This window comes from Jaculus jaculus, chromosome 17 (assembly GCF_020740685.1).
Source record: "Jaculus jaculus isolate mJacJac1 chromosome 17, mJacJac1.mat.Y.cur, whole genome shotgun sequence".
NCBI lineage: Eukaryota > Metazoa > Chordata > Mammalia > Rodentia > Dipodidae > Jaculus > Jaculus jaculus.
Window position 1 is genome coordinate 48403178 of NC_059118.1, and position 16502 is coordinate 48419679.

General features: G+C 41.2%; 1 protein-coding gene across 6 annotated transcripts in view; it reads right to left on the reverse strand.

Annotated features, from left to right (window-relative positions):
* The window catches only part of Cdkal1 (CDK5 regulatory subunit associated protein 1 like 1), a 670695-nt gene that overhangs the window by 435438 nt on the left and 218755 nt on the right, over positions 1–16502 (reverse strand). For all 6 annotated transcript variants that reach the window (XM_004668379.2, XM_045136581.1, XM_045136582.1 and 3 more), the window contains one exon: positions 1274–1394. In XM_004668379.2, the coding sequence (XP_004668436.1) occupies positions 1274–1394 (121 nt within the window). The remainder of the gene's footprint in view (positions 1–1273; positions 1395–16502) is intronic.

Sequence of the window (16502 nt, forward strand, 5' to 3'; positions counted from 1 at the left end):
ACAGCCTTGTACTGAGCACTGGTCTTAGGCAGTTGTCGATAGTAAATGCTGGCTGTCTCTGGCTTCTGAGCTTGGAGTCCGAGGGCCCACAGGCTAGAAGCTGGTCCACAACAAGTTAGCGAGGTCAGTTGAATGCCACCACGGGGACTTAAGCAAATACTCAGAAGACTTCTCCAACCTTCTGTGATCTACTGCATCAGTGTAAAGGATGAACCAGCTAGGACATGGGATGTTTGGAGAAAAGATGACCAGGGACAATGTGTTGCAACAGTGCCAGAGCAAACACAGGAGGTGCTCAGAAGAGGCTCAGAAGGAAAACTGATTTCACCTGTTCACCACAGCTGGGCCAAGTCCCTCGTATAAGGAGAACAGGAGAGGGAGAAATCCAGTGAATAAGAACAAGAAACAAGAGGCCCTGGTGGGCACAGAGATGCCCTGGTGGGCACAGAGACACCCTGGGCATTAAGGCAGGGCACCCTTGATCTCACCTTGATTTCAGGAAAAAGAGCTTTTGCACATGGTATCTTGCCATAAAGGAGCCTGTCCAGTGAGCAATGAGAGCAAACAAAATACAGACAGGCAGAGGCTGAGCTGGGCTCACGAAGGCCTTCAGACTGCGGGGGATTTAGAGGAGCACTGAATATTCACTCATAATGCACTTTTCCAAAGTACATAAAAGTAACATTGAAAATCATGCATTTCAGACAGTTAATCAAAGCATGGTCAGTATTTTGGGCAACTTCTTTCCTAACCCTGTTGAAAAAGAAAGTAAAGATGATGAATACTAGCTGTTCCTGAGAATATTCTTTTATTTTGGTGTATTTTGTTTTATTTGGGTTTGGTTTTGGATTTAGGTGTGGAAGGGAGTAAGACTGGGTCTCAGCAGGCAGAGGTGGAAGTCACTGTGGAGCCCCAGCTGGTCTCAAGTTTGCCATCATCCAGGCTCGGCCTTCAAACAACTGTAGGTGTGAGTCACCAACTCAAGCCAGAACAGTCCTCTTTAAAAAGACTTTAATCAAGAACATTGCTACAAAATTAAATGTATGTGTATTACCAAAACTAAGATAGTAACATCAAAGAAAGATGACAAACCCGGCCTGGAATACACATGTAAGCTGTAGGAGGAGACCTCTCGGGAGAAACCAACCCAGGAGCCTTAGACTATTCTCTCCCAGGAAAATGGTCAACTACTTTTCAGAGTCACATGTGGCAGGGAGGGGTGTATTTGTGAAGTATAAGGAATATTTTATGAGCACATTTGCAAGTAGCTTACCCAGTGTTGATGGAAATGATCTCTATCAGAGGGTTCTTCCTAATCTTTGGCAAGTCCAACGGTGCACCCCCCAGTCGCTTCCCATTGTCCTTCTTCTGACCAAGCAGTCTCACAGAGTGACCTTCAGACCACAGGAAAAAAAAAAAAAAAAATAGCAGGTTGTGAGCATGCCAGTTTGAATGTAAAATGTTCCCCAAAGCCTCATGTGTTGGTGATTAAGACTCATCCTTTCAGAGATGGAGCCCTGGTGGAGGAGGTATGTTGGTGGTTATGGGCCTTGGGGTGTTAGAACCCAAGTTCTGTACTTCCTCCACATTACCATAGAGATGTCACACCCACTTGTCAACAAGAAGGTAACTGCTACAGCAAGTAGCTCTACCTTAACTTACTGTGTTTAACAAATGCCTACATGGTTTCATCTGACATTTTCCCTTATAGGAAAAAAGAAAAAAAAGTCCTAGAAAAGATGAGATGATGTGAATCTCAGAAATATTGTGATAGGGCTAGAAAGATGGCTTAGCAGTTAAGGCACTTGCCTGCAAAACCTAAGGACCTTAGGATTTGACTATCCAGAGTCAATGTAAGCTAGATGCACATGGTGGCACATGCAGAAGCTGGAGGCCCTGGTATGCCCATCCTGTCTCTCTAATGAATAAATACAAATAAAATATCTTTAAAAAGAAAAGTTTGGACACAAAAAGTCTGTGTTCAAGGTGTGTAATCAACAAATGCTTTGCTTACACTATGTGCACATTTATACAGGTGTAAGCTACTCTCCATTAAAGCATCATTTCACAAGGTATAGATGCTACCTCATACAGATTAAAAGCATGTGCAACATGTACATTGGCCCTATATGTCCTCACACTGAAAAACAAGACTACTAAAAGAAAAAGAGGAAGAACATAGTATTTACTCAATGAAAATGGCAAATCAAGAAACACCTAAAAATGAATGGACTTTGGGGGCTAGGAGGCTGGCTCAGGGGATGAGAGTCTACCCTACGAACATGAGGACCAGATCAGATTCCCAGAATGCCATGACGGTGCCCTTTGGAAAACAAGTACTTTTCAATTTACTGAAGCAAATATCAGCTTTTCCTGTTATCAACTCATGCCTTCCAATTTACTCATGCTTTTGGTGTTATACCTAAGAAATTGTTGCATATCCCAAAGACACAAAGATTGTTCCCTACATTATCATTTAAGTGATTAATTATTTTAGCTTTTACATTTAGAACTAAGATCTATGTTGCTTCTTCCTTGTATAATGAGGGCCTAAGTTCACTTTTATGACATAAGTATTCCATTATCTCCAAATCATTTCTTTGCCTTTTTCCTCTTAGTGTTATTGTTGTCACCCACATATCACATATAGGTTGCCCAAACCAAAACTGCAATGCAATAATTATCATTTTAATGAAAAATAAAGATAAAATATAAGCTATTCATTATTCTAGAACATTCACATTATCATTTGGTACCATTCAATTTCTGTCAGAAGAAGATTCTGGCTCCAGAGGGTGCACATGCACAGTGAGTAGGCCAGATAGATACCCGTGTCTCCACTCCTCACCCTCCCAGTTCCCTGATCCCATCAGTTACCCTGCTGCTGGCTTGGCGCTGCATGGACCCTGAGAGCTTGCTGCAGAAGCAGGCCACTTGCTCGACCTTCTTAATTCAATGGCTCTGGGAGCCCCCAACACCCTGATCCTCTACTCCAGAGGGTGCACACATACAGTGAGTAGCCAAAGCTCGTGGTTGGTTCCCTACATTCCACTTTATCCCAGTAGCCCTGCTGCTACCTTGTGGCAGCCAGGTCCCTGCATGTGGGCTATGGAAGCAGGCCTTTTGCTCTGATTTATAGATTGATTGGCACTGGGTGCCCAAATCCCTATTCCCCTGAGCCACAGGGTGCATGAGCCACCATAGGAGATGGTCCCTTGCCTGTGACATTCAAGTGTCCCAGCTCCTAGTCCCCAACCCCTGATCTCCAAGTGCTAAAGTGGAGTGAGTGAGTAGGCCCTCGATCCCAGTTCCCCAAGTATCTCTGATATACTTGCAATCTCCACAATCTGTGCATCTGCAGTTATAATACCATCCTATACCAATCCAGGACACACTTAAAACAACACACACTCAACATCCTACAAGAACAAATACTTGTTTCCTCCTCAGTAGAATAAAACATTTCCCAAAGATGGGAAGACCATAATGCAAATAAATAAATAAAACCATGAAAGACAGAAAACTGAGAGATCTGCACCAAGGAAGCCTAGTCCCACAAAGGAAGCCTCCAAGGACATCATACAGAAACAAAAAGAAATTGAATCCCAAAATGACAACACAACAATCAATGCAACCCTGATCAAAAGAATTGAACTGGGACTTCTGGTTAAAATGGTGGCATAGAAACCATGCCATTGCAGCCTAAGGGAGAAAAAAAAAAACAAAACACACACACACAGCAAGATACACTCTTCTACAAAAAAGTGAGTTGTGTAAGAAATTACCAATGGCAGCAGAGAAGTAGGAGAGATCCAGAGCATCCAGAGCCCACACAGGCAGGCAAAAGCGGCTCCAGTAGTGGCGGCACCAGGTCCGCGGGGCCACAGCTGCAAGGCTCGGCTTGAGCCGCAGGAAAAGCCAGGTGAGGAGATTCTCCACTCACACTGGAGCTCAAATGAAAACTCAAGAAACGTGAAGGAGAACCTCAGCAACCAATGGAGCAGCAGCTCGTGAGGTACAGGATCACATAAACAAACAGGAGAACTAGAACCACCATCCACAGCCTCCCCTCCCCCACCACCGGCACAAGTGCAAGCAAGCACCAGAGACCTGGGGAAAGGAGCTCATAACACCCAGCAATGGTAACCAAAGCAGAATTCCAGCCACCTAGCCAGCCTACTTGAACCCACAGCACACCAAAGAGGGACTCAAGCAGGAGGGCAGAAAAACAGAGACCAAACTCATCCCAAAAGGTAACTGGGATTACAACAGGTCAGTATCCGCCAAATAAGCCTGGTATATAGGCTTGAACCAAAAGTGCTAATTGCACCTTCCATGTCAGGATAAATTATATGAAAAATCTGATGGATGCTCAGATTTGCCATTCTTAAATAAGCTATATTTTGGGCTTGTCATTTGTTGCTTCCTGATTCATACTGGCTTTGTTTTCTCTTCTGATGTTCATTAGGGAAGGATCTCACTTGGTCAAAGCTAACTTGAAACCCTCAACAGACCAGAAATCTTACAATGCTGGTTGACAGGATTAAGAGTGTAGGGCAACACACATCCTAAGGGACTGTGACTTTGTTACAGGATCTGGATGTCATAATACCTTCTCCTGCATAAATATTCTGTGCTTTTTTTAAATTGAAATTATTCATTGTTTAGTTAAATTTTAGAATCTTCCTATAGTTTCTTACACTCAGTCTACTTGAATACTCTCACAGCACACAAATCCAACATCTAGGGTCACTTTTATAAATACTCTGAGATCCTTAAGAGCCACACCTAGCACCTTAAGCTCCTACCTTGAAGATATAAAACATCAGATTGATTGATACATCTAATAATACTGCAGTTAATTAAAAAATATAAGAATTAAATTAATCCAAGATGGAAAAATATATACATTATATAACACAAGACACCAAAAATCAAGACAACATAAATCCACCAAAAGCCATTAATGCATCAGAAATGACCTCCAGTGAGAATGAGTTAGAGGAAATACCTGAGAAAGATTTTTAAAAAATACAAGACATAAATAAGGAAATAGAAATAATAAAGGAAAACCAGTCAGAATTACTAGCAATGACGAACACAGTCAAGGAAATAAAAAACTGTAGAAAATCTCACCAGTAGAATGGATGAAGGACAGGACAGAATATCTAACCGAGAAGACCAGGTGGCAGATCTAATACAGTCCAACAAAAAGAAAGACAAACTAATAGGACAGTATGAATGGGAAATTCAGGATATTTGGGTCACCATGTAAAGATCAAACATAAGAATTCAGGGTATAGTAGAAGGAAAAGAATTTCACTCCAAAGGCATAGTAGGCATTTTCAACAAACTCAGAAGAAAACTTCCCTCAAATTGGGAAAGAGATGCCAATATAGATACAGGAATCATTTAGAACACCAAACAGAAAAAACTTGATAAGAACCTCTCCTCACCATATTATAATTAAACTACCCAACATACAAACCAAAGAAAAGAGAAAAATCAAGTCACGTACAAAGGAAAGGCCATCAGGATCACAGCAGATTACTCAACACAAACTTTAGAAGCCAGAAGGGCTTGGAATGACATATTCCAATTTCTGAAAGATAACAACTGTCAACCAAGATTACTTTATCCAGCAAATCTATCCATCCAAACTGACAGAGAAATAAGGACATTGCACAACAAAACCAGGCTAAAGGACCAAAACAAGCTCTACAAAAAATACGTGAAAGAATCCTCCATGCTGAAGAGAAAGAAAAGGATACATAAAGAACCTGGAAAAAACAAAACATACCCAAATACTAGAAGTACAAGAGAGCAAAGGTAAAACCAAAAGAACTAGTATCTCCTAATATCAACAGACTCAATAATCCAGCCACAAGACATGGCTTTGCAGACTGGGTTAAAAAGCAAGATCCAGGCTGGAAAGACGGCTAAATTTGAAAATCTGAAAGAAATGGATGATTTCCTTGATTCATATGACCTATGTAAATTAAATAAAGATAATATTAATCACTTAAATAGACCTATAACAAGTATGGAGATCCAAGCAGTATAAAAAAATTTCCCAACTAAAAATAGTCCAGGCCCAGATGGATTCACTGCTGAATTTTACCAGACCTTCAGGGAAGAACTAACACATTGCTTCTTAAACTTTTCCATAAAATAGAAAAAGAAGGAATCCTACCAAAAAAAGCCAGCATTACCCTGATACAAAAACCAGGCAAAAATAGAACAAAAAAAAAAAATTACAGACCAATCTCCCTCATGAACATAGTTGCAAAAGTTTTCAACAAAATATTGGCAAAAAGAATACAAGAATATATCAGAAAGACCACAACCAAGTAGGCTTTATCCCATAGATGGAGGGATGGATCAATATATGCAAACTGATAAATGTAATACATTGTATAAATTATATAAATGGACTGAAGGGCAAAAATCACATGATCATCTCATTAGATGCAGAGAAGGAGTTCGACAAAAATCTAACACCCTTTCATGATAAAAGTCCTAGAGAGACTAGAAATAGAAGGAACATATCTCAATATAATAAAGGCTATTTATGGCAAGCCTACACCCAACATAATACTAAATGGGGAAAAACTTGAAACTTTTCAACTAAAATCAGGAGCAAGACAAGGATGCCCACTATCCCCACTGTTATTTAATATAGTACTGGAAGTCTTAGCCATAGCAATAAGTCAAGAAACACACATAAAAGGGATATAAATTGGAAAGAAAGAGATCAAGGCATCATTATTTGCAGATGCCATGATTCTGTACATAAAGGACCCTGAAGACTCTACCAGCAAACTGTTAGAGCTGATAAACACCTATAGCCATGTAGCAGGATACAAAATAAATACACAAAAAACAGTAGCCTTCCTATATGCTAACAACAAACACACAGAGGATGATATCAGAGAAGCACTCTCATTCACAATTATATCAAAAAAATAAATAAATAAAGTACCTTGGAATAAACACCTAAGGAAGGGAAGGATCTCTACAATGAAAACTTCAACCATACAAGCGAGAAATTGCAGAAGACACTAAGAAATGAAAGAGATCCCTTTTCCTGGGATGAGAAGAATCAATATTGTGAAAATGGCAATCTTACCAAAAGCAATCTATACATTTAATGTAATCCTCATCAAAATTCCAATAGCATTCTTCACATAAATAGAAAAAAAATCCAAAAATTCATTTGGAAGCACAAAATATCTCGAATATCTAAAACAATATTAAGCAAAAAAAATAATGGTGGTGGTATCACCACACCTGATTTTAACCTATACTACAGAGCCACAGTAACAAAAAAAAGCATAGTACTGACACAAAAGCAAATGTATAGATCAATGGGACAGAAAAGAAGACCCAGGATGTAAGTCCAGGTAGCTATAGCCTCCTGATATAAAACTACATTGAGATTCCATCTCACTCCTGTCAAATTGGCTACATGAAAACAAATGACTATAAATGCTGGTGGGGATATGGAAAAAGAGGAACCCTTCTACACTGTTGGTGGGAATGCAATCTGGTCCAGCCATTATGGAAATTAGTGTGGAAGTTCCTAAGACAGCTAAAAATAGATCTACCATACAACCCAGCTATACCATTCCTAGGCATATATCCTAAGGACTCATCTCACTACCTTAGAGATACTTGCTCAACCATGTTTATTGCTACTCTATTCACAGTAGTTAGAACCTGCCTAGATGTCCCTCAACTAATGAGTGGATAATGAAGATATGGCACATTTACACAATGGAATTCTACTCAGTGGTAAATAAATATGAAGTTATGAAATTTGCAGGAAAATGGATGGATCTGGAAAGGATTATACTAAGTGAGGTAACCCAGGCCCAGAAAACCAAATATCACATATTCTTTCTCTTATGTGGATCCTAGCTACAGAAGATTGGACTTCTGTGTGAGTAGGAAGAAAACTCAGTAGCAGAGGACAGTAAACTAGAAAGGAGATATAAGGGGAATAGAAAGGAAGGGAGGTGGGTACTTAATAAGATGATATTGTATATATGTAAGTAGAAGAATAGATTAATGGGGGTGAGAAGGCCAAAATCAAGATCAGGGGAAGTGATTGAGTAAAGGAAAAGTGGTGGGAGGGCTAATCAAAATATAAGAAGATATAAATAAATCATATGGAAACGTACTTTTTTGGACAATGAAACACTCAGGAGTCGTAGACTTTTACTAGAACATTTTCAGTGCAAGGGATGGGATACCTCCAGTGAGTTGTTGGCCAGGAAGGTGCCTGATGCCCCTAAAACATTACAGGCCATTGACAAGGCCCTTAGTTTCCCACCAGGAATAGATGGTAAGACCCTATTGCTGAAGACTCCACATACTTGGGCTGCAAGGCCACTGAGAAATCCTGCTGGAACTGAGCTGATAACCTTCTCCATGTAGACCAGCTGACAGAAATCTGAAAAAAAGCCATTCTTCATGCAGTTCAATGGGAGAGAGAGAAATCACCAGTGAAGATACTCAACAGCGGACACTGCAAGCCTTATATTTGGCCAGCCAGGCCAAATGAGTCAAAGAGTGCCATAGTGACACATCTGTCATGATGAAAACCAATTGCCCTCAAGTTGGACTGGAGGCATGCTCCATGGGAGGGAATACATACCTGATACTGAAAACCTACAACAGCATAGCCATGAGATCTATGGGTATAATGTCTGCTGCTGTCTTAGCTAAATGTATATACTGAGACTTCCAGCCAAGATGGCAACTGCCTAACTGTGCCGCAATCTCTGGGAAAGAAAGGCAAGGTTTTAATTGTTCACTGGGTCTTTTAGGGGAGAGAAATCTCTAATAGATTGCCTGTGGGAGGGCACGGGGGGGGGGAGAGGGAATCACTGATTCACTCACTCACAGGTAGCCCACCAGTCCCCCAATGCCCCCAAGCAGCCACTGTACCCACAGTCCCAGCTTCAGGAAACTCCTGCACTTACTGTAGGAAAGGGGACCCAGGCCAACATAGTCCCACTTGCCTCACTGCACAGAGGCAATCACCCTGCTACCCCCACCCACACCTGACCTTGAGCAGGTGTTCCGCCAGTGTTTAGGCTGCTTCGGTCCTTGGTGCTTCAGCTTCCCTCCTAGCATGAATGCAAGCAGCTTTGGCACATCGCCTCATGAGAGCTCAGGCAATTTTGGCACCCCTGCCATGCAGGAGCTCAGGCTGCTTGGCATTTGCTTCAGGCTGCTTCAGCTTCCCACTGTGCTTGAGGTCAGGCTGACCCACCCACCTACATGTTAGCTAAAGACCACTCAGTCTATCTACTTGCCTGCCTGCTAGTCCAGGCCAGCTCACCCAAGAGGTACTACTTTCCCCATCCATCCAGACCACAGTCCTACTCTCCTTGCCCATACACTGTGATGGGCAGACCACAGTGCAAAAGAAATAACATGAAAAATCAAATGCAAGAAAATCCAGTTAGATCACCCAGTCCTACAATGAACATCTCTAATCAAAACATAGAAGAGCCATTATGATCAGAACATCAAAATGAAGCTATGAGCAATTCAACCCTGACCAAGCTACTGGTAGCACTTGCAGAAAAGCAACAAAGGACCGATAATCATGTGGATGTTACCATCACTAGACTAGCCCTGATAGATAAGAAAATGGAAGGTATTCAAAGACAGTTAAAAGATATGAAGGAGAGTGAATAAAAAGAAGACCTCAAAAATCAGCTGGCGATACTAAATGAAGAAAATGAATTCCAAGAAGCATCAAGAAAATCAGAAATGATGTGAAAAGGGAGCTTGACAGAGGATGGAAACTATATATAGAAAAGTACTAAAAAATGCAAAACTCTCTAGAAGCTCTCAAGAATAAAGTCAGCCATGTGGAGGATAGAAACTCTGATCTGGAAGACAAGATGGAAGGAACAGTTCAAGAGTTCAAAAGTTGCAATAAGTTCTAAGCAATTTTTGAGCTTTTTTGGTACTTTTCCTGATCTGTTATGCTGCATCTCCTATAACAGAGTTGCAGTGTGACACATGTGGTCCTCTGGGACTACAGGATGTTTTAGTTGGGGTTCTCCAGAAAGGCAGAACTGATACATAAAAAGGTGAAATTATATTTAAGAAACCTGGCACACTTGGTTATGGAGGCTGAAAATGACAGACCTTCAGAAGCTGGATAATCAAAGAAGACACTGGTCTACCTTGTTCCTTGGCCAGAGAGTTAAGGAAAGTTACAGTGCCATTTTCAGTCTCAGGCCAAAGGCCAAGAGCACAGAAGGTGGCTGATGTGATCGCAGAGTACAAAGTGCAAAGGCCTGGAGTTCTGATATCCAAGGAATGTGACCTGGATTTTGGAAACAGAGTGAGAATTTGCCCTTCTTTCATTTCATTATTCCTTCCAGGATCCCACTCATATTGACAGTTAATAGGTCCATCAAGTCCCATGCCAGTACGTTCTGATACCCTCTTCACAGATACCCCTGAGGCATCCAAGCTTTCTAATCAAAAGCAAAACCATCTATGGTTCCCTTTCAGCAGAAGCATGGGTTCAGTGTGTTCCCAAGCACAGAGGACAAACCGTCCTTTACTCAGTCAATAACCAAGTATCAGCCATCAAGGAAGTTCTATTAACTCTGTCTCTTTAGAGACACTAAGATTTTTTTTTTCTCTAGTATTTCTAAGTCTGGAAATATACCCCTCAATGAATGTTTTACAAAACTACTATGAACCTCCATGCCTATTACACATCAAATTTCTCCAAATTTAAATGTTCCCTCTTGAAAGGAGGGGGAAGTCAGGAGCTCAACAAGTCTTCAAGACCTGAAATTTAAAAGGCTATAGAGCACTAAACAACTGCTGGGGGTAGGGAGAGCCTCCCCAACCACCAGAGTGGCTTGCAAGTGACACACTGTGCTCCGTTCAGAGATGCAGCTTCTTTCCATGAGTCATCACCTACATTGGATGATTGTGTGATTGCCATGGTGCTGGAACTTTTAAGTCATCTATGCACTTGTAAACAATCCCTCACCCTGTTCTGTAAGCAACACCAAGAAAGAACAGGAGGAGAATCAACCAGAATAAACTATGTATAAAACCTCATGTGGAAATCTATTAATTTCTAAGCTAATTTATAAACAATGTTTAAAATATGTTAAAGAGGGGCTGGGAGATGATCAATTGAAAGCATTTGTTGTTTAATCATGAGGACCTCTCTGGCCAGTGGACACCAACTTCACTTACACGCATATCTGTAACCCCAGTCCACACGGGGTGGGGGGGTGGTAAGCAAGACTGGAGAATCACTGGGGTTCCTTGATAGGCAGCAGCTCCATTCAGGGAGAGACCCCATCTCAAGGAAAAAAATATACAGAAGAGTGATAAAAAGATAGCAGACTTTCTCCTCTGGTCTCCACATGTATGCACATGGGACATGCACATCTACACATACGAATGCATAACTAACACACACTAAGAGAGAAAGAAAGAGATTTTTAAAAATTCCCATCTATAGCATGTTTCCACGGCTTGGGACAAACAGGCCAGATCACTACAGACTTTCTCTGTCACGACCCATAAAAATTTCCATTGCAACAGACAAGTTCTCCACATCAACTGAGCCATCTAGGGAATGCCAACGAAGCTACTGGTTTTCACAGACTGCTGCTTCCTGGTAGAAACATGTTGCCCTGGGCATTAAGAAGGGAAAATGAAAGCCTGGCATAGTGGTACACACCTTTAATCCCAGCTCTTGGGAGGCAGAAGTAGGAGGACTGCCATGAGTTGGAGGCCACCCTGAGACTACATAGTGAATTACAGGTCAGCCTGAGCTAGAGGAAAACCCTATCTCAATAAAACAAACAAAACAGGAGGAGGAGGTGGTGGAAAAATGAAAACAACCCTGGCAAAAACACATGCAATGCTCTCAGCCACACTCCATTAGTCTTCACAAATAAATATCCCTCCATTTGTGCCTGAGCACTCTGGGTCAGTCTCTACACTCAGGCCTAACTTGCTTTTGACCACCTGTCCAGTATCATAAGTCGCTTAAGAGTATGGGAGGGAAATGGCCTATTGACCTCCAGATGCAGCCATTGCAAAGGCAAATCCCAGGAAACCTCCATAAAACAATCACTTCCAGGAACTTCACAAGCATAACTGGTACAGATATAATAAACTTTGTGCATGTTTCATCACTCTTCATTTTAAAAAGATACATTGCATCCACACAGCTTTACATGACCAGAAGTAATAAACCCTGAGTCTAAGCCCTTTTGGTACTAATCACTTTAATAGGAAGCATTCATTCACTTTAAAAATTTCTGCTCATCAGACATCAAAATATAACTAGAGTCTAGGATATATTTGGCAACCAAATTCTACAGATTGTCAAGATGGGCTGAACTCTTCAATCCAGGGTCCAGGTGATGATGAGGCAAGTGAGAAGGGCAGTAAAACTCCACAGTGTTCTGAGAGATGCCGTTAAGTTCAAGAAGGACTGTGCAAGGCATGCTATTTTTATATGCTCTGGAGACAAATTTCATTATATCTGCTGAGACTCCAGTAATATGCAGCTTGTACTAATAATATTTGGTAAATTATTCATCTTCACTATCTACATGCAAATAAAAGAATATATCTATGCCTGATGATATAATGAGTTATTTTCCAATCCAGTGATTCATTAAAAAGTGGCAAGCCTTCTATATGAGAAGGAAAAATCTCAGTAGCAGAGGCCAGTAAGTTAAAAAGGAGATATAAAGGGACAAGAAATGAAGGGAGGAGGGTACTTAATAGGTTGGGATTGTATATATATAAGTAGAAGAATAGATTAATGGGGGTGAAAAGGCCCAAAGTGATATCAGGGGAAGAGATTGAGTAAAGGAAAGGTGGAGGGAGGGCTAATCAAAATCTAAGAGGATGCAAATAAACCATATGGAATCCTCCAATTTCGGACAATGGAACACTCAGGTGCCATAGATCGTTGTTAGAAAATTTACAGTGACAGGGATGGGATACCTCCAGTGAGTTGTTGGCCAGGGAGGTCCCTGATGCCCCCAAAACATTATAGGCCATTGCCAAGGCCCTTGGTTTCCCACCAGGAATAGATGGTAAAACCCTATTGCTGAAGACTCCACATACTTGGGCTGCAAGGCCACTGAGAAATCCTGCTGGAACTGAGCTGATAACCTCCTCCATGTAGAACAGCTGACAGAAAGCTGGAAGAAGCCATTCTACATGTAGTTCAATGGGAAAAAGAGATGCCACCAGTGAAGATACTCAACAGTGGACACTGCAAGCCTTATAATTGGGCAGCCAAGCCAAATGAGCCAACAGGTGCAATAGTGACACATCTGTCATGGTGGAAACCAACTGCCCTCCAATTGGACTAGAGGCCCGCTCCGTGGGAGGGAATACATCCCTGATACTGAAAACTTAAAACAGGGGTAGTCATGAGCCCTAGGGGTGTAACATATGCTGATGTCTGGAAAAATGTATATACTATGCTTATCAAACTGCCCAGTAAGCACTTCTCTTAATATCCATATACTTATATTAATGCTACTCTCACTTTGGGTAGAGAATCTTCTCTTTTCAGCTGGCAGTGACCTTGGGACAACTCAAAAGGTATCATAGTGCTAGAAAGAAGTGACTGCAGTACTGAGTAACATCTCAATCACACCTTCCAAGGCTCAGGGTCTAATGCAGAAGAGGTGGCGGAAAGAATATAAGAGCCAAAGGAAGGGTAGAACTCCTTACAACGTGCTCCCTCCAGACATAAAATGGCCTGAATATCCATGACCTCACCATGCCTGACACTACCTACACAAGACCATCATAAGAGGAGGAAAAGATCATGACATCAAAATAAAAGAGAGACTGATTGGGTTGGGGAGGGGATATGATGGAGAATGGAATTTCAAAGTCGGGGAAGGGAGGATAGTACCATGGGATATTTTTATAATCATGGAAAATGGTTTAAAAAATTGAGGAAAAAAGTGGCAAGCCTAACAATAGTCTTGTTTCTATTTAACTGAAAGCACACTGTAGCAGAAAAACAATGAAGAAAATAACATGAAAGTCACTTGTTACATGCCAAAGATAAGAGGAAGGAAGCAACAATCATGTCTTTAAAACTGGGCTCACAGAACAAAACTTTTAGTCTATGACATATCATCTCTCTTTAAAAAAAAATCCTATTTCAAGACAATTCTTTAAATTCCAGACCAGAGGTCTGGAATGCACATATAATTAATTGTTTCCAACTTTATGTGTAACTGTCAATATTGCTGCTCTTTTAAAGTAGTTGAAATTGATAGAACAAAGTATAAAATGAAAGGAGATACAGTAATATCATGTCTTTGGAGGGAAAGAGTGAGGAAAAGCAACTCAGAACCTAAGAAATAAACAGAGAGTGTTGAAATGTGAAAAAATGAATTTTTTAAAAATATTTATTTGAGAGAGAGAGCGAGAGAAACAGGGGGACAGAAGGGAGGAGGAAGAAGAGAGAATGGGCATAGTAGGGCCTGGAGCCACTGCAAAGGAACTCTAGACATATGTGCTACCTTGTGCATCTGACTTTACAGAGGTCCTGAGGAATTAGCCCTAGGTCCTTTGGCTTTGCAGGGGAGTTCCTTAACCACTAAGCCATCTCTTCAGCATGTAAAAAGGAGTTTTGTAAGCAAATGTATCATGGAAATGAATGTGTTGCTTAGAAAGGGACCATGAAGCAAAGACTACAATCAAACACTCAAATTCTTTCCTTGATAAAGTCTTTCTTGTAAGCCACTGGTGCCGGTGGAGATAGAAAAAGAACAGCTGGTAGCCAAGTCTGCTGCCACTGGCCTGTAATCCCAGCTGCTTGGGAATCTGAGGCAAGGAGATCACAAGTTCAAGGCCTCCTTGAACAACTTGGTAAGACCCCGTCTCAAAATAAAAAATCCCACAAAGGCAGGGGACAGATGTAGCTCAGTAAGAGAGTACTTGTCTATCACATCTCATGAGGCCACGGCCTTCATGCCCAGCACAGGAAAATAATAATAATCACCAAGGAACTAAGGACAAGAAAGTTGAAAATAATAGGGAAGTAAAAAATCTGGTTGGGGCTAGAGAGATGGCTCACTGGTTAAAGTATTTACTTGCAATGCTTGACAGCCTGGCAGTGCCCATGCAGAGCCAGATGCACAGAGTGTCACATACATCTGGAGTTCATTTGCAGTGGGAGTAGACCCTGATGGGCCCAAACTCATAATCATTCATTCATTCTCTATGTCTCTCTCTGCCTGTCTCTCCCTCCCTCCCTCCCTCCCTCCCTTCCTCTTCCTCTTCCTCCTTCTCCTCCTCCTCCTCCTTCTTCTCCTCTCTCTCTCTGCAAAGAAAAAAGTAAAAACTAGTTTTTAAATCTCTATTTTATATCTTTATGCTCATGCTAATTAATTTGAAGAGGAAAACTCAATGGAAAGAGAGATTACAAGTAAATACTGAGAGATGCTAATACAGATGTGAGAGTAAAACAGAGACATGAAAGAAGATGAGCTTACACCCAGGATGGGCCATGCAGAAACACTGTATTGCTAAGGACTTCTATATTTTCCATTTTAAATGCTAGTTCACATTTCATTTCTTTGGAATGGTCAAATGTAGCTCAACAGGCTTGTTAGCTCTCTGTAATAAACCTTTCTCTAGAGTATTTCTTACAGGTATCACATGTAACACAACACTATAAAAACTCAACTCAATTTGCAGTCTTAAAAACCTTTAGCAAGTCTGAAAAGCATATGCAGGGGTTAAAAGTGCTTGTTTGCAAAGCCTAACAGCCAAGGTTCTATTTTCCAGTACACATATAAAGGCAGATGCACAAAGTAACACATGTGTCTGGAATTTGTCTGCAGTATCAGGAGGATCTGGCACACCCATTCTTTCTCTCTTTCTCTTTCTCTTCTCCCTCTCCCCCACCCCTTTGTCTCAAATCAGTACATTTTTAAATCAGCAGTGATTTTATAGTCAACTTTCAAACCCCAATTCTAAGTTGGTTTTTACATTTGCTCTAATGCATTAAAGAATATTGTAAGACCATTTTATCAGCAATAATTAGAATATATTGAAAAACTTTGAACAAAAGAGCTACAGGGTAAAACTGCAAGCATTTGTGTGTGCATTCATCTTACCAAAAGTCCTATACAGTGAGTAGCTCGCCAGACACTGTTTAGACAGCAGCTGCCCATGGTCCACACTGCCTAAAGAGCTTCAAGAGCAAAACTCTTACAAGTCCCATGGTGCTGAATGAATGCTTTGAACATAAGAGGAGGGACAGCATCTCCCTACATACAGGAGAAAGCCAATCTGGAGTGAGATCAGCAGCACAGGGAGAATGTGCAAACAGAAAACCTGCCCCAAAACAAGTGTGCACAAGAACCAAAGGATAAGAATATGACTGGGGGTGGGGCTGAGGCCCACTCCTCCCTGAGGAGCTATTGGCAGTTAATGATTGCTGGCAG